Here is a 21,350-nt window from a genome sequence, read left to right as displayed (position 1 = left end):
TTTACTGTCAAAGCTGGACAGCTTTTTATATTTCATGATTTTTGTTCAGTCAAGCTTGAAAACTTAGCCTTGAGCATCTAATAAGTTTGTGCTATGATTTCTTCTTAAATACATTATATATATATATACATGACTGAGATGTAAGTGTTGCTACATTGACTATTCAAAATAATGACTCTTCAGCAGTGGATAATTTAATAAAGAGGCCAAATTTCACTCAGATTTGTCCTGGAATAACTCAAATGGTGTGTCAGAACCTGGTTCACTGGAGAGGGGAGTTGCTGCCAGTTCTGATACGAGTGATTCAGTGCTGACTGTGGAAAGAGGACACTGACAAACTTCTGTCAGTGTTCTGGCCTCAGTCTTCATACAAAAATGTTAATATTAGGCAAAGAATGCATGTAAATGAATGTTTTTGTTATTTGCAGCAAGGGCAGCGCTGCTGACGGGCCGACTCCCAGTCAGGAATGGCTTTTACACCACCAATGCACATGCCAGGAATGGTAGGAGCTTCATCCCTGATTCCCCTCCCTCTCCTGATTTCCCTCTGTGCCTTGGAGGAAGTTTAGCTTTGAACAAAGGCTTGGCTCGGGGATCTTCCCCTATGGATCCTCCAGAGTGGCACGGAAAGATTACCCTGTTAACTGCTGGTAATAAGCGTGAAATTTATTGCTTCCTCCTCATCAAGCAGAAAAACCTCCTCGAATTAAGAGGCATAAACAAGGCTGGTTGATCCATTTGCTACTGCTGGCTGAGAAACGTTTCCTCCAGGCAGTGGAATTGGGGTCTGGTGAAGGAAAAGTCACATGGGGTGTGTGTTGACACCCAGAGGAAAGAACAGGCTCCTCACAGTTTTATTCAGCAGCCAGTTTTCTAACCATTTTGAACCTTTTCTGTTTCTTAGTTTCTGATTTTTTCATCATTTTGAACCGTTTCTAACCTTGGCAGTTCTATAGGGCTCATGCCTGTGGTGATTCCAGGGAAGATCCCTGGGTTGATTTTTTGGTCCCAGTGTGACAAATGCCACGTGCTGGGACACGTGTGGGCCAGAATCAGCAGCCAAGGACTGATTCCTACCAAACACCAAGTCACACCCGAGATTCACAAAGACCAGAGAACTGTGGGCTCAGAGAGACTTATTTCTTTCAGTTCTTGTATTATGAGCAAATGTATTGGTTATTTGATTTAGGAAAAGAATGCCTTCATTGTAGAAAATATAAAGCAAATTTACAATATAAATACAACACCTAAAGCACCTGATTTTTTATGATTCTCCCTTTCAAGGCTCTCACCTTTATGGTAGCTCCCTTTATTATTTGCTCTGATGCACAAATGGGTAGAGATGTCCCTTTGATCTCTCTGGATCAATTTGGGTTTTTTTGAGGACTTCCAAGGAGTGACATTGCTGGGACTCTAAATTAATTCCTATTTCTGACCCAATAACACTGCTATTAATGTTAAGTACCATTTACTGTTTGCTCTAATATTTTTAAGAGTCAGAAAACTGTTTTTTATTTGTTTTCCACAGCATACACACCACAGGATATAGTAGGAGGAATCCAAGATTCTGAATTACTGCTTCCAGAGCTCCTGAAGAAAGCTGGGTACATCAATAAGATCATTGGCAAATGGTAAATGTATTTGAAGAGCTCTTGCTTTGAGATTTCAGTTTGTGTGTGTTGGGGAGAAACAGCAGAAAAAACGGAATTACAGAAAAAAAAACCCTGTTTTGAAGTTTAAATGTCCAACTTTGGAATCTGTGGTGGATCTTCCCCCCTGCTGGGATCAATTTCTGAGTTGAGTGTTGCCATTACATCTTCATATGAAGAGTTGAAGGGGTTTTTATGTGTATATATATATTTATAAACTCTTTAACTGTACTTTCATCCATGTCTCACGCCACTTAATTTAATCAAAAGCCACCAAGATTTTATTTGGAATTTGCTCGAGCACCCACATGCTTTTTTTCCTTGACTCTTGCTATATTTTTGTGAATAAACTGAATTCTGATGGAATGTAATGGGATACAATTTATTTAACAGTTTCATTAACAAGTTAGGAAAGAGTGAGTCTGAATTGTGGTCGGATTCACCTGCTGGAATTGGGAAGAAAGCAAACCACCCTAAGACAGTGAATTATTTATCACCACAAATCCAAGCAGGAGAGTGGCCATGAAGAATCGGCTCAGTGGGCTGGATGCAATAAGATGCAGTTCAGTGCTAATAAATGTAAATTCATACACCCAGGGAAAAGGAATAAACAAGGCAAATACAGATTGGTTCCAGTTATTTGGGAAAAGGCAAATCTGGGAGGACCTGCAGCTGTTAGCACGGATATGACTAAGTGGGAATGTGCAGTGCACTATTGTGCATCCAAAAAATGTTGTCCTGGACAGGACTGGGCTTGATGCTGAACAACAACAGGCTCTGGCATTTGTGCACATCTCCTGCTCCCTAGAAAGGTGTAAAGACATGCAATGAACAGTAGTTAAATTGGAGTCTCATCCTGGTCACACAGAGAATTTTAAGGCTTGTAAAGATTTTTAAGTTTTCCAGCAGGAGATTTTTATACTGTTTCATCATCCCTTCTAAAAACTTTTCAGAGTGTCCTATAATTAAACTAAGTTCCATGGTTTAATTATAAGTTTTCAAGTCAAATATTTTCCATGACCATTTCAGAATTTGTTGTGTTTCATTAAATCTGTTTCTGTTTTTTGTGTTGTGAAAGGGAGAGAATAATCTGCATCACAGTCATTCTTTAATATCTCTAAGTTCTCTTAGGACTTTCTTAGAATAAGATGTTTTTTCATCTCACCTGTTGTAGAAACAACCAGGAATAGCTTTGTATTCTCATGTCTATAAATGAGGAAAGGATGGAATCCTGCAGATTGGACTTGCAGTGACAGTTACATCAGCAAGCCATGATCAGAGTTGGAACGATGGTTATTTCCTATTATAACTTAGTTTGGAATAGCCCACAGTAACTCCGTGGATTGTTTTACTTCAGGGAGTGCATTTTATGCCCTTTATGTTTAGAAGGTGCAGAGGGTTTTGGCACAAAGTGGACAGGATGCAGATGTAGGATTCTGAGTGGAAGCTGGAATGATTAAATAAGCATTAAGATGCAAAGATTCCCTTTAGTGGCAGAGAGGGTAGGCATTCTATGTCTTCAAGATGGCATGAATGAAGGAAATGTAGAATTTTCAGTACAAAAATTGGAGATTAGAGAGGAACTTCATCTCAAAGTTAAGGATGGAGAATTTTCAAGCTGCACAGTAGAGAGGAACTGTCATAAGGAGTAGCTAAATGTGTTTTATGTCCACATGTGCACATAAAAAAACTCATTTCATTTACATTCAGGTCTCTTTGTACCATTTTGGCAGCATGAATACTCCATAAAGGGCATGCAGATAAAATGGTGCATTTCATGAGCTTTACCTTTTGTTTTTACAGCTCAGGAGTATAAAAATGACTTGTCATAGATCAGAATCCTTGAGTAAAACATTATGTGCATCTCTGCAGTGGTTTTGGGCAGTGTAGTCCCTCAGTGCTGATCATCAGACAGCATGAGAGAAGACACCAATGGAAGGAAATAAAGAGAAACAAAGATTGGACAGTAGGTAAAATGGAATATATGTAAGCATTGGGGTGAGTCCACGTGGATGTGCTTTCAACAAGTGTGAGACAGATTAAGACACTGCTCTGGAGTCATTTATTTGATTGAAATGCTTTAAGTTCTTTCTTCTTAAAGATTGTTTCCTTGCATGCCATTCTGATGAGATTATTACTTGCTTCTTTGCAGCAGAATTTTAACTCGTTTGTTGCTTTTGTTTCCAGGCACTTGGGGCACCGGCCTCAGTTCCACCCCTTGAAACACGGGTTTGACGAATGGTTTGGTTCCCCAAACTGCCATTTTGGACCTTATGATAACAGAGAGCTCCCCAACATCCCTGTGTATAGAGACTGGGAAATGATTGGCAGGTAATTCAGCTCCTTGCCTGAAGATGTTATTTTCTGGGCTCTCCCTGAGGCCAGGTTGGATGGGGCTTGGAGCAACCTGATCTAGTGGAAGGTGACCCTGCCCATGACAGGAGTTCGGAAATGGATGGGCTTTAAGGTTCCTTCCAACCCAAACCATTCTTTGATTCCATGGTTCTATGACTGATAAAGCTCTGAGTACCAAGGTGCATGTGGACCATGTAGGGATGTGGCTGCTCCTGAGTGCTGCCCTCCCAGAGCTGTTTGCTCATCCCCTTGCACCCTAAAAGCTTCCTGTGATGATTTCATTCCACTGCTCTTGGAAGCTGGTTCCATTCTGTACTGAAAGACCTCTTTGTTCCTTCTTTTCCTGTTTGGAATAACATTTTACCTGTTTGCATAACACCATTCCATGTTCCAAGTCTGCAGTCTGTACCCTTCTTGTCCATTTGTTTTTGACCCTGGTATCGTCTTATTTCTCTGCTGTTATTCTCCTGGATTTCTCTGTCTCACTGGAAGTTGTTGTGTACTTCTCACAATTCTACTCACATTTCAAACAGCTCTCTATGATGGAGCACGAGATCTTTAACCATATTGCCCCTGTTCCAACAGCTTAACAGTAAAAGGCCAGTCCCTCAGGTTTGTCCAAAAACTTGAAGTCATCATTAATTTGGTTCGAGCTGTCACAGTCTGGTTCAGTGTCACTGCTTTCTCCCATAAGAAAAGTTATGGTGACATATTTTTAATATCTGAAGTGAGTTTGCTGTATAGCAGCTGTGACTTATTTGTCACCTACTTACAAAGCAAATAAAGGGAAAAAAATCCTTTTTATGTTGTATATTCCTTAGGATTGATTTTTTTTGTCTCTCTGATTCATTTTATCTTAAGATACTACGACGATTTCAAAATTGATCTGAAGACGGGTGAAGCCAACTTGACTCAGCTCTACCTGCAGGTACTATTTTAATCCTGGTTTCTAAGCCACGGTGACTTTATGCTTCTTTTTTCAGAGAGATTTAGATTGTAGAGGATAAATTCATTTTTTCTGTTGTTTACAGGAAGCTCTCGATTTTATTAGCAAGCAGCAGGCCAGCCAGCAGCCTTTCTTTTTATACTGGGCAATTGATGCTACCCACGCTCCTGTTTATGCCTCCAAACAGTTCCTGGGCACCAGTCAGAGAGGACTGTAAGTCCTGCTTTTGTGGATGTTAGTTTTATTGGTTTTTTTTAATTAATACTTCATGCCACAGAAACAGAAAACCTAAGCAGTGTTTGTTAGGTCCAAGTGTAAAGCTCATTTCTCAAAAGTGTAGTGTGTGTGTGCTGAAATGCATTATTTAGTAGCACTTTGCTTGGATTGTTCTTTAATAATTTTTGCATTAATCTGAAATTAAGATCATGTGACCAAAACGGGGGAGAGGGGGGAGTTTAAGCTCCTTTGCCAGTTGTGTGAGGAATGAAATGCTGTATGTGACACAGATGATTTTTAGAAGGCTGTTGTATGATTAGTGCCTGTTTTAAAAGCCCATAAATCAGACCAGCAAGTAGAAAAATCCAATTTAGAGGAGGCAAAAAGCTCTGTGGACACTGTGAACTTTGAGCACTGAGAGTTTCAAACCAAGAGGCAATACTCTGTTGTTATCTTCCAGTTTATGGCAAAGTAGGTTTGCCTATATTTATAAATTTTGTAGCTAAATTTATACCAGTTGCTGGTCTCTGTCCACGAGTGGCTCACACATGAACAAATTCTGACTCTTAATACCCCAGAGAGGTTGTTCTCTGCAGGTAAAAGGCAAGGTTTGCAGTGACAGCTTAAAACTTACACTTCTCTGATGTGCAAGAGAAGGATTTCTGCAGCACAGGTATAAGTTAAGTCCACTAAATGCATTTTTTGCTGCTTTTAATGTTTTGCATGCCCTTTTGGCTCAGGTATGGGGATGCTGTGAGAGAAATTGATGATAGCATTGGAAAAATCCTGAGACACCTCCAGCAGCTGGGGATCAGTGAGAACACCTTCGTGTTTTTCACCTCGGATAACGGGGCCGCTCTCATTTCAGCTCCCAAACAAGGTGAGTCTGAGGTGAACAAACCTGGGCTGGAGTTGAGAAATCAATTAAATCTTCATGCCTGAGGGGGAAAAACACCTGTACGTGGGGTTCTCCTTTATGCAGTTGGGAGAAGCCTCAGAATTCAGAGTATTTATGCTTAGAATAACTTGTGTTCATTACTTCTGCTCATTGTTGGAGGGGATATCCCTGTTTAAATGGACTTTCCCCAACCCTGATGTTGCCATTACCTGTGTGTGTTTCCACTCAGGGAGTGACTATTTTGTAATTTAGCACCAGGCCCACTGACTTAGCAGGGTGTTAACTCCTGCTCTGCCAAATGCATATTTGAGCTTTCTGAGTAATTACAGAGAGTTCAAGAGTCCCTCATTCTTTACCTCTCATGAAAAATATTAAGAAGAAAAACTATTTTTGGTACTTCACAAGTTTTTCTTTTGTTTAAGTGGTTGTTTCTCTGAAACAGATCATTGCAAATTGATTTTCTAACCCACTCTCTCCTATTTGGAGGCAGGATGTCTTGTGGTTGTTGGACCACATAGCAGAGAGTATCCTGAATTCTGATTTCAGCTCAACCACTGTGTTTGACTTTGGGTGACCTGGAATCAGTGCTGAAACCTCCCTGTTTGTTCCTTGGCAAGTTGAGCTCCAAGGTTGGGTTAAAACCCCAGATATTCCTGAAAAGCCCTTGTCATCACTAAGAGTGAACATCCAGGGAATTCAGGATTATTTTTCTCACTCTTGTACCTTCATCTAATATTGCTCTGATATTTTAAAATTTAAAATCATTATGAAAAAATACCATTTCTGCCTGAAAGTGGTAGATCTCCTTTAGTTACAGACAGCAGTTAACACCCTTAAAGGAAAGGAAAACCAGCAAGTTATTTCCTGTTTGTTTGGGGTTTGGTTTTTTAGTTTGGTTTTTGATAGCAAGGTGTGTTTAACTGTCACTTTCTCCCTGTGCTGAAAAGAGACTCCTAAAATTTCATCACAAATGGATATTGAAAAAAACCCCAAACGACTAAAAACCAAGAAAATAATAACAAAAAACCAACTCTGGACATGTTATTTGAAGAAGCATTCATGCAGAAATGAAAATTCATTTAAACCCAGCCTAGCTGAGTGTCCCATTTGGAATACTGGTATTCTGTGGGGGTTATGGCTTCTTTTCTCTGTCTAGGAGGAAGCAATGGGCCTTTTCTGTGTGGCAAACAAACCACCTTTGAGGGTGGCATGAGAGAGCCGGCAATTGCTTGGTGGCCTGGCCATATCCCTGCAGGAGGGGTGAGTATCTGCTTTGAACGGTTCTCAGCAGCCTTAGGTGGACTTCCTGAGTTCAGTGGGCTTTGCTTCATACTTTTAACATGCCCAATGTGTCAGTCCGGGTGTTTATGTAAATAAGGAGTTGATGCTGCCCCAGAAAACGGTGCCGTTTTTGTTATTAGCGCAAATTTGCATCTCAGTGTCTGTGATCAACACCCAACCAGGGTCTGGGCTTGTTTTCCTGCTCTGTTTAAACCCTTTACTCTTTCAGACCACAGTATTTTTCATGTGTTTGAACAAATTGGAGTATAAAGACACATTGCTAATGTGTGTCCCATTCCAGAGCAGGAGTGCGTTACTCACATTCTCCATGCCCTGAGGTACCAATGATTTGACCCTCACAGCTCTCACTTTGGTGTTTAATAAAAGTTCCATTCAGGGAGGTTTAGCCACCAGATTATTGCACTTCCCTGCCTGTACACAAATGCAGATATGATCACTTCAAAACAACCCTCCAGTGGCACTGCCAGCCCCTCTTGTCCCAGCTCTCATTATAGAGGGATGCAATCAATCCTGCTGCAGGCCGGGTTCACAGCAATAACACAGCTCCCTCCCCTTTGTGAGCATCTCTCATCCCTGAAGAAAGTGATACTTCATTAACTGGCCACCGTGCTTAAGCCTGCAAACTATTCATAAATAAAACATTTTTCTAAGTTGCATTCCATTTGGGGGGGTTTAATTGAGTCAGGATAATGATAATTTATTGTTTACATTTAAGAGGGACCAACAGGCAGCTCAGATCTGCAGCTGAGGCAGGGGTATAGTTTGGTTTCATCATTTGCAAAGAGTTCACCAAACCTACTAAGGATGGTTTATTATTTTTCTAATTTGAAATGAAAACAGTCTTTTTGTTTAAATTTAAACATTTCCATAACGCCTTTGCAAGCCAAGTACAACAGCCCTGGGCTAGCAAAGGAGAACATGAAACTGCAGCTGACTGTTTGGTTTTCTGGGTCCAAACTAAATAATGTGCTAAAAGTAAACATGCATTATAAATGGGGACAAGAAAATACCCACATTTAAAAATTCTTTCCATTGTAGTAACTCTGAGGATAATTAAGAACAGGAGTAGAGAGATCCTTATGCCTGCTTCTTTTCTGCCTGGGCCTGGCTGGGACCCCTCTCACAGGTAGTTTTTGGCATGTGGCACAGGGGGGAAGCTCCAAATGTTCTTAGTGGCCTGGGGTGATGCATGGCTTCTTGCCTGAGGCCATGCTGGGAGCTGCTGCTTGAATTCCTGGGAGTGGAACTCCTGCATTGCTGGGCAGAGTTGAGGTGTTTGCAGGGTGGGCTAAGAGAGTGATCTGGAGAGTGTACCTGGAGCTCACTGTGGCAGGGATGCACCCCAAATCCCTCCTCCACCATGCTGACATCACCTTTAAGCATATGCTTAGCTTTAAATCCTTATTATCCCAGTCTCCAGTTCAGGATGCTTCCTGCCAGGTGTGTGCATGGGCTCCCAGGTGTCCTCTTGGACTCTGTGTCCTTGCAAAGCCAGTTCTGATCTCTGGCCCTGTCCCCGGGGACAGAGTTAAACCCTGTGTGATGCTACTGCTCAGTAAATATGTGATAGATACTTATGTGTGTTTTCTGCTTGTGTTCTTGCCATCGAGGCTCCAGCCTGGTCCCCTCAGCAGCACTGACCAAAGGTGAGAGGTTTGGCTTTGCTTGTGTATGATACAGCTCACAATGGCACTCACTGCTCCACAAGTACCTCTCTCACTCACAAAGTGAAGAGACACGTTTGGTAGTACATTTTTGGCTTCTTTCCCGTGTCCTGCAAAATCTGTAGCTTCAACATCCTCTTGACTGTGAGTTTTAACTCCTCAGCCTAAGACCTGTGCACCCCAAGTAGTGGTAAAATGTGGTAAAACTCGTTCCAAGTCTCTTACTGCTCTTTCTTTTCCAAAGAGTTGAAGGAAACAAAGGCTAGAGAGACATGAACTTCAGCACAAAGCTGGATCTACTCCTCCTTCCTGCATTGGGTTTGCTCCCTGTACAGTGGTTGTTCCTTTCCAGCCCTGGACCTTTTGAGGAGCAGGAAGAGGGCTAAGAGTCATTTCAATAGGAACAACTAGAGCCAGAAGAGGAGGGCTTATGTCTCTGGCCAGTGAAATCCAGTTGCTGGGTGGAAGGCTCGTTCCACTGATGGGAAGGTTCTGGGAAGACCTCATTGTGGCCTTCCACTGCCTTAAGGGGGCTTATATAAGGGAGGGAGTGGGACTTTTTATGTGGTTGGATGGGATATTGGTAAGAAATTCTTCCCTGTGAGGGTGGTGAAGCCCTGACACAGGTTGGCCAGAGAAGCTGTGGCTGCCCCATCCCTGGAAGTGTCTGAGGCCAGGTTGGACGGGGCTTGGAGCAACCTGGGATAGTGGAAGGTGTCCCTGCCCATGGCAGGGGGTGGAGCGAGATGGGCTTTGAGGTCTCTTCCAACCCAAACCATTCCATGATTTTATCTGGCAGTTTATTAATAATCTTATTGGGTTTGTTTTTATTAAAGAGTGCATGTGGGTGCTTAAATAAAGGAGCACCTTTTGATTTAAACAAAAGAAGTGAAGTGACAGGACTGTGAGCACCTGACAGGATATGGATAGAGGTTGGGATAATTGGTGCAGTTGGCTAATTTGCAGGTTTTTGGAGGAGGAAGATGCCTCGGGAATGCATGTTGCTCTTGGCATCAACATTCAGTGAATTCTGGTCCCCCATCAGGAATATTTATTCACACACAAACAGCCTTTCTGCAGTTTCCTCCTTGGCTACGTTTTCCAGGTGAATTCACAACAAATCAGCATTTCAACATTCCCCATACCACATCTGCCTTCTGGAAGGATCCAGCTGGAAAAAAAAAAATCATATTCTGTTGGTATTTGAATCCTCCTCCTCTCTCCCCTCGCCCTCCTCCCCTTCCTCTCTCGTGCCTGCTTCCTGAAGGAGAAAAGAACATATCAACCCAAAGACAGCATTGCAACCTTTTCTTCCCTATCTCCCATGGGGCGCAAATTGAAATTGAATTAGACAGGGATATCAGGTCTGCTCGCTGTGATAACTGTAAAAGGATTTTATTTAAAAACACCCTGACATTTGTTCACCCAGTTTCAAATATTTAGCTTTCCTCCTTTCCATTCCTGGCGGGGGCGACTTTATTAATTGTCGCCTTTGATTCAGAGTTAAAGCTTGAAAGCTCTGATAACAGCACTGGGGACTATTTCTTCCAGCAACGTGGCCCACAGCAAAAGGATTTCATTTTCTTAAAGACGTTATGTGTATACTGAGAGTTTATTAAAAAGAAGGGAGGGAAAGAGGGGGGAAAAAAAATCCGTTTTTACATCCGTAATACCAGCTGTTCCTCACTGATACGAGCAATATCTGATCTCCTTCATTTTTATATATTATTTATTTTCTCTGGGCTGTTGCCCTCTCTGGATTTTTCTTTTTCTTTTCTTTTAAATAAATAAATAAATAAATAAATAAATGGGAAAGGCAGCTAGAATGAAAGAGCACTGTTGACAGGAGAAAAATGGGGTTTTTTATTTTTTTTCTCTGAAAATACTTCAAAGTTTTATATAAATATTAACCTTTTTTTTTTTTTTCTTTTCCCTTCTTCAATGTGGTGCTGCAGAGCACAGATAAATCCAAGTGGCTGTGGCATGGGCATTTAATTTCCTTAAGAAGTTTTTTCTGCTTCACGGAAAAAATGTTGTCTGAGACCAGAAATGTAATTGGATGATTAAAGAGAGTCATCTACATCTGGTGCTGGTTAATAAGGGCCAGGACAAGGAGACCATGGTGGCCCCACAGGATTGTCCCCACGCGCTGTATAAATTAGGGGATATTAGAGGCACGAGCCTCAGGTCAGCGATTGCCTCTTATCAAAAGATTGAGGCGAGAGAACGGGGCCATAACAAGGAAGGGGACTTTTGGATTTGATTTATGAATTGTGAGAGGTCTAATTACAAAAAGGCTCAGACTCCTGACGTGGCACTTGGGAGGGAGCATGCGGGGGCCAGATCTGCTCTTCAGTAGAGCCTGAGCTCTGCGAATGGTGGTGTGCTGGTCCTGCCACTCTCCCATGGCACTCCTGGTGGGAATTAGCCAGTGGATGAGCCTACGAGGGATTGAACACCCTCTACTGAGATGCTGAGAGCTTGTAATCCCTTGACTTCAGCATTCCCAGCACCCCAGGGGGATGACCATCTCTGTGAGAAGTTGGGCTGTTCAGCCTTGGGAAGAGACTGAGAAGGGACCTCATCCATGTCCGTCAGTGTCTGCAGGGAGGGGTCACAGGATGGACCAGGTCCTGCTCCAGGGTGCCCAGCAATGGAACAAGAGGCAACGGGCACAAACTGATACCAGGACGTTCCACCTGATTATGAGGAAGAACTTCCTTCCTCTTCAGGAACAGATTGCCCAGAGAGGATGTGGAGTCTCCTTCAGGAGATATTCCAGAACCATCTGGACACAATCCTGTGCCATGTGCTCTGGGTTGACCCTGCTGGAGCAGGGAGGTTGGACCAGATGACCCACTGTGATCCTTTCTAGTGTCTCCCCTTCTGGGATCCTGTGGCTGAGCTGATGGTTTGGATTTTGGGTTTGGTACATTGTTTTTTAATGTCAGTCATTCTGAGTTTACCAGAGACTGTGCCAGGGGACAGTCCATGGAGCACAGAACACTGTCCCAGCTCATCCTGTGGGTGACAGGGTTACCCCATGAAGAACTTGATTCTCTTTCCTTCTCCACAGTTGAAGATCCCCAGCAGAGAAGGAACTTCATGTATACACCTGCCTTTTGTGAGGGATTTATGGGCTTACAGAATCATAGACTGGAACCATCAACAGTTTGGGTTGGAAAGGACCTTAAAGCTCATCCAGTTCCACCCCCTGCAATGAGCAGGGACACCTTCCACTAGACCAGGTTGCTCCAAGCCCCATCCAGCCTGAAGTGGAACACTTCCAGGGATGGGGACTCCACCACTTCCCTTTTATTTGTCGTTTCCTACAAGGATAGGCTGAGCATGACCTTTTCCAGGCTGCTCCAGCAGCGTACAGGAATAAATCCTGAACTCAAATGCCCAAGACCTGTTGATCTTGGTCATCTGATCCAACTGCTTTCCCCAGCAAGGATTTCCATGACCAGGCTTCCTCCTGTGCTTCGAGCTTTGCACTTTGTTTCCTCTCAAGGAATTGTGGCAGAGTCTCACATGCAGCTTTAATATGAGGTGTTCCTGCCAACACCTTTTGATGAATGAAAGCCATTAAAAATTGAAATTACTGTAATCAAGTAATGTGATATTGTAATGTTAAACTTGTAATTAGGCCCCTGCACGTTGCTTTCTGCAGTTCCTTTTTTTAAACTTCTTAATTCTTCCTTTGTGTTCAGTTTTCAGCCCAGTCTCTTAATACAGTGTTTAGTCCCACAAAAAATAGCATTTTTCCTTTATTTTTTTTTCCTCTGGAGCCAGTATCTCACAAACACTCATTTATCATGTTATCATTTGTTGTATTTAAATAATTAGTGTCAGCTAACAGGCTGTTTGTGAGTAGAAGGATTCAGATAGTCCCAACATTGTACTGTTGGGATTGGACTTGGATTTCAGTCAGAAAGTGCTGCTGTCCTTACAGATGTGGGCTCGTACCTGATGGTTTCGTGTTTTCCAACAAGTGATAGAGCTGAAAATGCTCTTTTCATGTCACATCTTGTGCGGGTGCATCCTGGTGCTTTTGATTTGAATGTATCTGCTTTAATTTAGTGTGTCACTGACTAATTAAATATCCTCCAACTGATCCTCCAAGCAGGGTGGGAGCAAAGATTCGGAAAGAATCAGTCAGAACAGACTTTTAGGGTTTTAAAATATAAATAATTAAGAGCAGAGAGATAAGTATGGCTTCCAAGTAAGGAAAAAGGAAAAAAAAAAAAGACAAGAAAAAAAAGAAAAGCAGCTTAAACATCTCCATTGGAGCCAAACCCAGATGTTTTTCTCCCTTATTAAAATATGGACTAAAAATACCACAACTTTACAGTTCTTGAATTGTTGGAAATGGTTTGCAGATGAAGTCATCAGGCTCTTTTTGTTATTATCCATCTATCCCTGTGCTTTCTGGGAACTCTCTCAGGGTATTCTGGACTTCAGAGATGACCTGGAGAAGGGAACAAATCAAGGGCTATTTTTTTTTCTTGGTGTAAGTGCTGATTTTTCAATCCACAAATGAGTTGGAATTTGCTAAATTAAGTTGAACTCTGCAACAACACGCTCCTGTAAAAGTGAGAAGAAAGAGAGGGAAATGGAAAAAAATGAATCAAAATGCAAATTCTCCCTGGAAGTGGAGAAATAGGGATCATGTCCTTTCCTTTATATTTTAAGAGGAGCTTTGCTGGTGATGGCAGCACTGTAAAGGGAGAGATTTTCAGGAAGCATTGGTGGGAACCTGTTTCCTTATGGATTTTTATGAAGGGCTCTTTGCAAATGTGTTTCTGTTGATTTATTTTTCCAGGTCAGCCATCAACTGGGCAATGTGATGGATCTGTTCACCACCAGCCTCTCCCTGGCGGGTCTCCAGCCTCCCAGTGACAGACAGATTGATGGCATCGACCTTTTACCTGTCATGTTACAGGGCAAACTAATTGACAGGTTAGTCCTGAGCCCAGAGCTCCCTGCCTTGCATCCCAGCTGAAGGGATGCCAAATTGGAGGTTATTTTTTAAAACAAGCTCACAGATATCTTTTATAAACTGAATTGATGCATATTTGCCCCCCTCAGTGAGGTGGGGCAGCACCAGAGCTTCACACTGTGCTAATTCTCTGCCGAGGTGGGATTTCCTGACGTGTGGCATGTTGCCATACAGTGGAGTCTGGGGACAGATGAAAATGTCACAGGGTTAGCAGGGATCCTTGGAACAACATATGGCAGGAGGGGAGATAAAAGCCTGAGAACTGTAGCCTGGGTAGGGGAGAATACATTATTTATTACTCGAAAAGCATCCCAGAGTGTGCTGGGTCCTTGTAGCCCCTGCTTGGGAGAGGTGGAGGTAAAGGCTGTGCTGCTGTGGGTGAGCTTCCAAGGTCCTGCTTCTGTGGATGCTTCTGAAGGGATAGATTTGGGTTAAAGACCTGGAATGTTTATGGTGCTGTCAGCTGTTGGGTACAGGCACTGAGGTCTGGCAGCAAATATTCCTGCAACAAATGTTTTATTGGAAGTGTCAGAGGGCAAAAGAGGTCTTGTAGTTGTGATTTTGGTGAGGAATTTGGCAACCTGGGAAATCTGAATGCAAACATACACTTTATGAGATAATAAGGAAACATATGCATGGAAGACATCTTTGGGCTCTTTTCCTTGTTGGATTTGAGCCTCTGTGCTTTCTGTGCCTGTTAACAAGGGACATGCCTGCAGTGTTACTCAAGAGCTGCCATGAGCCTTGCAGGTTCCTCCTTGTCCCATCTTCTGGAAGTTTGTAAAACTTCCTTGTTTTTTTAAAGGGGAATTTCATTTCAGTCACCAACCCCTTGGTGCTCTTTGTGTTACAAATACACTCAGAGCACATCACGGGTTTTTTTTCTTTTTTTTTTTTTCTTTCCCCCTAGACCTGACCAAGTCACAGTTTCCACAGCCCCCAAAAACTTTCCAGGAGATGCAGTTGTTGTGTTCTTTCAAGCTTAAAAAGGAAAAAATGAACGGGGAAAAAAAAAGAAATCATTAATAGCAGACCATTGAGTACAAGCTGGAATCCTCTTTCAAAAAGGAAAAAGTATTTTTTAAAAAAGAAAAAGCCTAAATGCTTCAGTCAAAGGGGCACATAATAACTGGCCAAATAGTGAGAGTTTATGGCAAAGAAAAAAAGAGACTGGAGTACTCTGTGTCATTTTTTGGTGGTGGTGGCATGTTAGTGGCACTGGTTTAGATCAGGTGCTGCATTTGGCAGGTCTCTCCCTGCCTTTATTTCACCTTTCAGGTACTTGTTAAGAATCAGGAATGGACTCTGCTGGCAGGACCTTTCCCTTCTTCCTGGTGACAGAGTTGTTTCCCCTTTGTTCCTGGTGACAGAGTTGCTTTCCCTTTGTTCCTGGTGACAAAGGCTCATTGTTTGTGCAAAAACCCACAGTGAGGCTGTGATTTTAAAATAAAAGATCTAAGGCCACCCCTATAATTCAGACACAGATATTTAAATTTTACTTTGCATTTAGGGACAGTTTTTTCAAGGTGGCATCACCAGAGTAAGTAGTTTTTGCTGAGTGGTATCTCAGAAGGAAAGAAAAGATGTTTGTACACCCTGACAGTGACAAACAGCTTTACCATCATGCCCAAAACAACTGGAGGGAAGAGCTGCCCAAATCTGATGTCCTTGTATGATGAGCTGCACCAACAAATCAACCCTCTCTCCTGCACATAGTCCATTTCAGTAAAATTCTGTGCTGTTTCCTCAAAAAAACCCAATTGTGTGTTGTTGGGGAAACCAAGAGGAACGTTTTTGGGATGCTCAGAGAAGTGCACAGGTGCACTGAATGAGATGCATTTCCCAGATGTATTTTTAATTAGTGAAACCTCTGGGAAAAAAATGCAGTTTTAGCAGTATGTTTACATGCTGCAAAGTGAGGTTTGGGGGGGAAAAAAATGGATAGGAGTTAAAAATACAGCGTGCCTGGCCGCCAGGTTTTTCCATATGGAGTTTTTCTGAGATGTCATCCAGAACACATCAGCATCTGGTGTCCTCCCGGCCACCCTGCCTGGGTGACACTGACAGCTTGATGGCATAGCTGTGGAGTTCACTTGGTGCTGCTGGGAAGAGGAGACCGAGCATCCCAGAGCCTTTGAATCCCAGTTTCTCCCTCACACACACAGCACTTGTGAGTCATTTGATGTTTAAACCGACACGCTCTATAGGAAATACCAGGGGCTGATAGTTCAAGGATTAACAATCACTGGCAGCCAAGCTGGATAATGTTTCATTCTTGCACTGTGTGAGCTCTCAACTTGATGAACACTTTAAGAAATGTTAATTGAAAACCTTGCAGAGGAGACTATTAGGAGGCAGCCTGTTCCTGCCTGATATCCACGTCGGAAGTCAGACTCCATTAAGGTATTTGTCTCCCTTATCGGCCCAGTGTGGTGGTGTTTCTCATGCAGCTCTGCTCTCTTTCCCAGGCCCATATTCTATTATCGTGGCAACGAGATGATGGCAGTGAGAGTTGGGCTTTACAAAGCTCACTACTGGACCTGGAGCAACTCCTGGGAGGAGTATGGCAAGGTAACAGCACATGGACCTGCTCCCAGGTGTCACTGGTGCTCCTGGGGGCAAACAACTCTTTAAACAGTTTTAAATTGGGGATATCACCAGTTCATTTTCTTAAGGGCTATCAGATGCACTGTGGAGGTTTAAATTGGATATTAGGAATTATTTCTTCCTTAAAGGGTTGTCCAGCTCTGGCACAGGGAGTCCCCATCCCTGGAGGGATTTAAAAGCCATGTGGATGTGGCACATGGGGACATGTTTAGTGGTGGCCTTGGCAGTGCTGAGGAATGGTTGGACTTGATGATCTTAAAGGGCTTTTCCTAAATAATTCTGTGATCCTATGAAAATCTAAGGAGACAGGTGTCACACACCCCTCTCCTGAAGTCAGGGACAAGGAGAGGAAAATGGGCAAATTCCCAGTTGTTCTGAAGATGCTCCCTTTAACGCTCACTTAATCCCCCTTAATATTAAACTTCTTTCCCTGCTGAATTCTGAGCTTTCAGGTATCCCTTTGCAGTTGGACTTGCTGATCCCTCTGCATCCCTTCAACTCGGGATATTCTGTGATTCTGTGAAAGTCTGGAGGCCGATGCCACATGGATCACATGTCTTGCAGTTCCTAGGACAAAACACCTGGTGCCTTGAACTATTTAAATGGAACAGGGATGGGTTTTCTGGGTTTGTGATGTTTTTTCCTTGAAAGGTGAAAGGAAAGCTGTAGGAAAGGCACAGTAGAAAGAGCAGTAAATTCCATGTGTTTCATCTACTATCAGCATTTTTGCAAGCCCCCATCACACAGTGCTTTACATTTTGTTAATTTTACTTATTTCCTGGCTGATCTCCTCACAATTAGATGTTAAGCACTATTATTTCTCTTTCTTTTTGTATCTTTCTTGCCTCAGACTTGGGTACTAAACTCTGGGGCATTTTCTAAGTGGCAGGTTCACACGTGTGCCTTGCTGATTATACTTTTAGACATGAACTCAGTGCATTAGGACACAGCTCTCAGCAAAATCCTGACAGCAGACTGGGACTGGGGAGGGATTGTTTGCATGATTTATTTTTTTATGCCTCTTTTTTTGAACTTATGGTAGGTCCTCAAGGCATCACAGGTGCAGAACTAAGTGCTGATGACATTTGTGGATATAAAAGTGCACGGATTCTTTTGCTGGGATGTCCTGGGGGTAGAGTGAAACGTCAGCTCCAAGGGAGTCATTTACATTCAGGGTTGTAAATATGTGTGTTTGTCTTCCTGAAGGCTGTAATGCTCTAGGAGTCAAAGTTTGTTTTACAGGGAGTAAGGAGGAAAGGAAAGTTGGCTCTAGAAATGTATTTTATGCTCTGTCTCAATGCTAATTCCACACAGATAAAATGAGATAATTTATTTGTCTAGTATGTGAGTAAAACCCATATATCTCACATGGAGGATTTTCCCTGTGTGGGAGACACTGGGAGCTTGTATATCCATGTGTTTGGGTGTAGGGATGGGCTCATGCTTTTCCCATGTGCATGGAAAATTCCCACATGAATTATTGCTCTCCATGGTGATAAAAGCACATACCCACACTTACGTACACAGTTGGGGAATAAATAAACCCCTACATTGATCTCAACTTATTTCTGAATGTCTGTGTGGAGCAGTGATAATGGGGACTGGTTCCTCCTTCCAGAGGCTTTCCCATTGTGAGCAATGGCAGTCATGCAATTAAGGAATATTTATTTCCTTCCAAGTCTTTGTTTAACTACTGTCTGATAAAAGTCAGCAATTATCCCCTACATCAGAGAGACCATTACAAATTCACTCTCTTTCCTGCAGCTTGGATCACATGTGCTGGATGTGGGGAAAATTGGAGCACATTAGTGGCCAGACCAGCCATTAACAACATGCAGAGGAAGCTCAGGCTGAAATTTGTTCCAATTCTCCTCATGTCCTCGAGCCATTAATTACAAGCCTTGCAAGTTTAAAAATAGAAATAAATCAGAATGCAGACCAGTTCTGAGCCTTCTTGGAGGAGTTTCTAAGCTCACCTTGTGATACAGTTGCCTCTTTCAGTGACTTCCCAGCTGTGTTAATACTGGACTCCAGAATCAAAAAAGCCAGTTTGTTTGCTAATTTAATTTGAAAAACATATTTAAATCCATGCACATCTGTGGCATTTGGAATTCTGACTATTTGATAAGTTTGATTTGCCATCTCAGCAGAACTTCAGCTAATGAGGCCTTGTTAATTGTATGATCTTTAGAGGCCCTTCCTCATTGTGAATCCAATGTGATGCTGTATTAAACTTCCAGATATGAAACTCTCTGTGTCTGAAGGTCCACACTCAGACCTGGAGTATTTGGTTGGCATGTCATCCGTTGGAAAGAGTTGGCCAGATGTAGCAGAACAGCTGCCTGCACATTTTTAAGAGGTTTGTTTTGTGGGTAGTTGAATATCTCATTATTTGGACAGATACAAGACCCAGTTTAGTGAAGCCTCTTTTCACTTTCAGAATCCCCTTGGTAATTGACAGTGTGGGAAATCATCAATACAGAAAACTTGCCCTAGTTTTAATACCCACTTGGTGCATTTTTGTTTGAATTTCAGATGAGATTATACCATTAAAGCAGCTAACCCCACATTTTCATGTTGATACTGGAAAATGGGAAACTGGTGCCTGTCCTGGGTCTGTCTAAGATGACTAGAATGAACAAGGAAGGATGTGGCCAACTTTGGCCCCTCACCTGGAAAGCTGGGTTTGAATGGGGAGTAAGTTAGTTCAGCAATAAAGAATGTACACACAAATAAAAATGCACCAGGGAGACACAGCTTGCAGAAAGCAAAGCCTAGGAAAGCAGAACAGGGATCTGAAGGCTTCTCTCCATATGGCAGTTGGAATATTTACCCTGGAAACATCCCATGCAAGCAGTACACAGGTTTATAGTCATCCCAAAGTCCCCTGACAGTAACATGCCCTTACTGGTCTGCATCCTCTGCCTTATGGCCTGGGATTAGAACTTGTCATCTGACACAGAGATGAATTGTGCTCTTCTGTTCTTCCCGTTTTTTGCTTGTTTATTTTTTAACCCCCAAGCAATTTCTTTTTCTAGTCTGACTCCTGTCATAAAGTCTTGTAGTCTCTCTCAGTGCTGGAGGATACCTTGATGCTCTTTTCTGCTGGATTAACTGGATTTTTTGATTCTTGAAGGGATGGTCTCTTGAAAGCATAAAGGGAAGGCTCACTCAGCAGAAGCAAGTGGGAATAAGCACTTCATGGGACATTTTCCCTGTGGATTGCACAGGATGCTTATTTAGAGCTGTTTACCTGGCTTCCATCTGTATAGGTGCTCATGTTTACATAATTTGACATCTCTGACATTCAAGAGGTGATAAATGGGACAGAGAGAGATGAAAGGAAACCTGACTTGAAAAATGTGTTTGTATTTTTAAATAGTTTGGTAGAGGGAGAGAGATCTCCCTCCTGCACAGGGCTGAGTCCCTGTTGCTCTGACTGATGGGTATAAAGCTTTTCCATTTTTGTCCACCTTTCTTACAGCAAAAATCAGCAGTGATAAAAATAGCAGAAGGGAGAACTAAGGATAAACCTGGAGAGGTCCCTCGCATAGTGTAACACACAGGACTTTTACTGGAAATCACCTGTAAAATGCTGTTCTTGTTTGGAAGTAGGGGTCTGAAAGGGGCAAAACTGGATATTCTCTATAGATTTAACCGAGTAGGTAGCAAGTCCTCAGGAATCTACTAATTTCATGCTGTGTGGGGGAGGCAGGAATTGGAGCTGCAAGAGAGAGGAAATTTCCTTTTCTCTGCCTGCCACCAAGAGTATCCAGCACAGAACAGTCCTTGTGCCCTCCAAGAGCACTGATGCAAGAAGGGGAAAAATAATTAAGAAAAGCATGTGGAAAAGGCCCTTTGGTTGTTGGAGAGTGGCTGATAACATCAACCTTTCTGCTGTCAGCTTGTTAGGAGTGTTCACTGAGTTTCCAGAGCGCTGCTGTGACTTTAAAGGATGGCTGTAGGCGTCTGCCAGCAGCTCCTATTGTTTTAATGCAAAATGCCAAAGGGGTTATTCCAGTCAGGCTGTCTGATTGCCCTTCTCCTCCACGTGAAGGGATCGATAAAGCCTTTTCTGCACAGGGGATGTGAAGTCAAGTAGAACCTCACAAATAATGACATTTCATTGTGGTCCTCTGAGCATATGAACCAGCCATCGATCGGGAGGCTTGTGAGCTGCCCATCTTCGGGGGCTGCCCATCTTCTGGGGGCTCTTCCAGCCACTTAACACATTAGAGGCAATTCTTGGTCCACAGTGTTGAAGCTTGGCAGTCACACTTTGAGATGTCTGCTCATCCTGAGCTCCACTTTAGGAGGATTTCGCTGGGAATCACCCAGGAAGGGAGAGCACCATTTACAGGTGCTGTGGCAAACAGCAAGAAACAACATTCCCAGCTTTCATTAACAGCTGTGCTTTTCTCCTTCCAATATTAACACGGTTTTGCTGCTCTGGGTTTTTTGTGGTGGAAGGAGGAGACATGAGCAGGAGACAGATCCCAGATTTGTGCGGCACTATCCAAATCCGCGGCCGCCTGTCAAGTCGGAGCGATCTGGGCTGGAGCCAGGGTGAGGAATTGCCAGAGGGCTCACGTTAACACAAGTGGTGATTCCATCTCTTGGCCCAGAGCCCAAACTGGCAACCGGCTGTGTTTGTCTCATGTCTATATTGACACAGCATCTGTGGTCCATTTGCTCTGGAAATTAGAGCATA

At 42.8% G+C, this 21,350-nt stretch overlaps 2 protein-coding genes across 5 annotated transcripts in view; one reads left to right on the top strand and one right to left on the bottom strand.

Moving 5' to 3' along the window:
* TRAPPC2L (trafficking protein particle complex subunit 2L) overlaps positions 1–21,350 on the bottom strand; it is a 66,514-nt gene that overhangs the window by 7,422 nt on the left and 37,742 nt on the right. The gene's annotated exons all lie outside the window — the stretch shown is intronic.
* The window catches only part of GALNS (galactosamine (N-acetyl)-6-sulfatase), a 52,938-nt gene that overhangs the window by 4,017 nt on the left and 27,571 nt on the right, over positions 1–21,350 (top strand). For 3 of the 4 annotated variants that reach the window (XM_051805958.1, XM_051805957.1, XM_051805960.1), the window contains exons 3-11: positions 429–503; positions 1,529–1,631; positions 3,837–3,980; positions 4,866–4,932; positions 5,036–5,163; positions 5,907–6,046; positions 7,221–7,324; positions 13,856–13,992; positions 16,501–16,603. In XM_051805958.1, coding sequence (XP_051661918.1) covers positions 429–503; positions 1,529–1,631; positions 3,837–3,980; positions 4,866–4,932; positions 5,036–5,163; positions 5,907–6,046; positions 7,221–7,324; positions 13,856–13,992; positions 16,501–16,603 — 1,001 coding nt within the window. Of the gene's footprint in view, positions 1–428; positions 504–1,528; positions 1,632–3,452; positions 3,620–3,836; positions 3,981–4,865; positions 4,933–5,035; positions 5,164–5,906; positions 6,047–7,220; positions 7,325–13,855; positions 13,993–16,500; positions 16,604–21,350 lie in introns of those variants that run through there. The other variant, XM_051805961.1, reaches the window with a different exon arrangement.

Source organism: Manacus candei, unplaced genomic scaffold, assembly GCF_025592945.1.
Source record: "Manacus candei isolate 608988 ecotype Guabito, Panama unplaced genomic scaffold, ASM2559294v1 h1tg000065l, whole genome shotgun sequence".
Lineage (NCBI taxonomy): Eukaryota > Metazoa > Chordata > Aves > Passeriformes > Pipridae > Manacus > Manacus candei.
The sequence above is the reverse complement of the archived record's forward strand: the minus strand, read 5'-3'. Positions and strand labels throughout refer to the sequence as shown.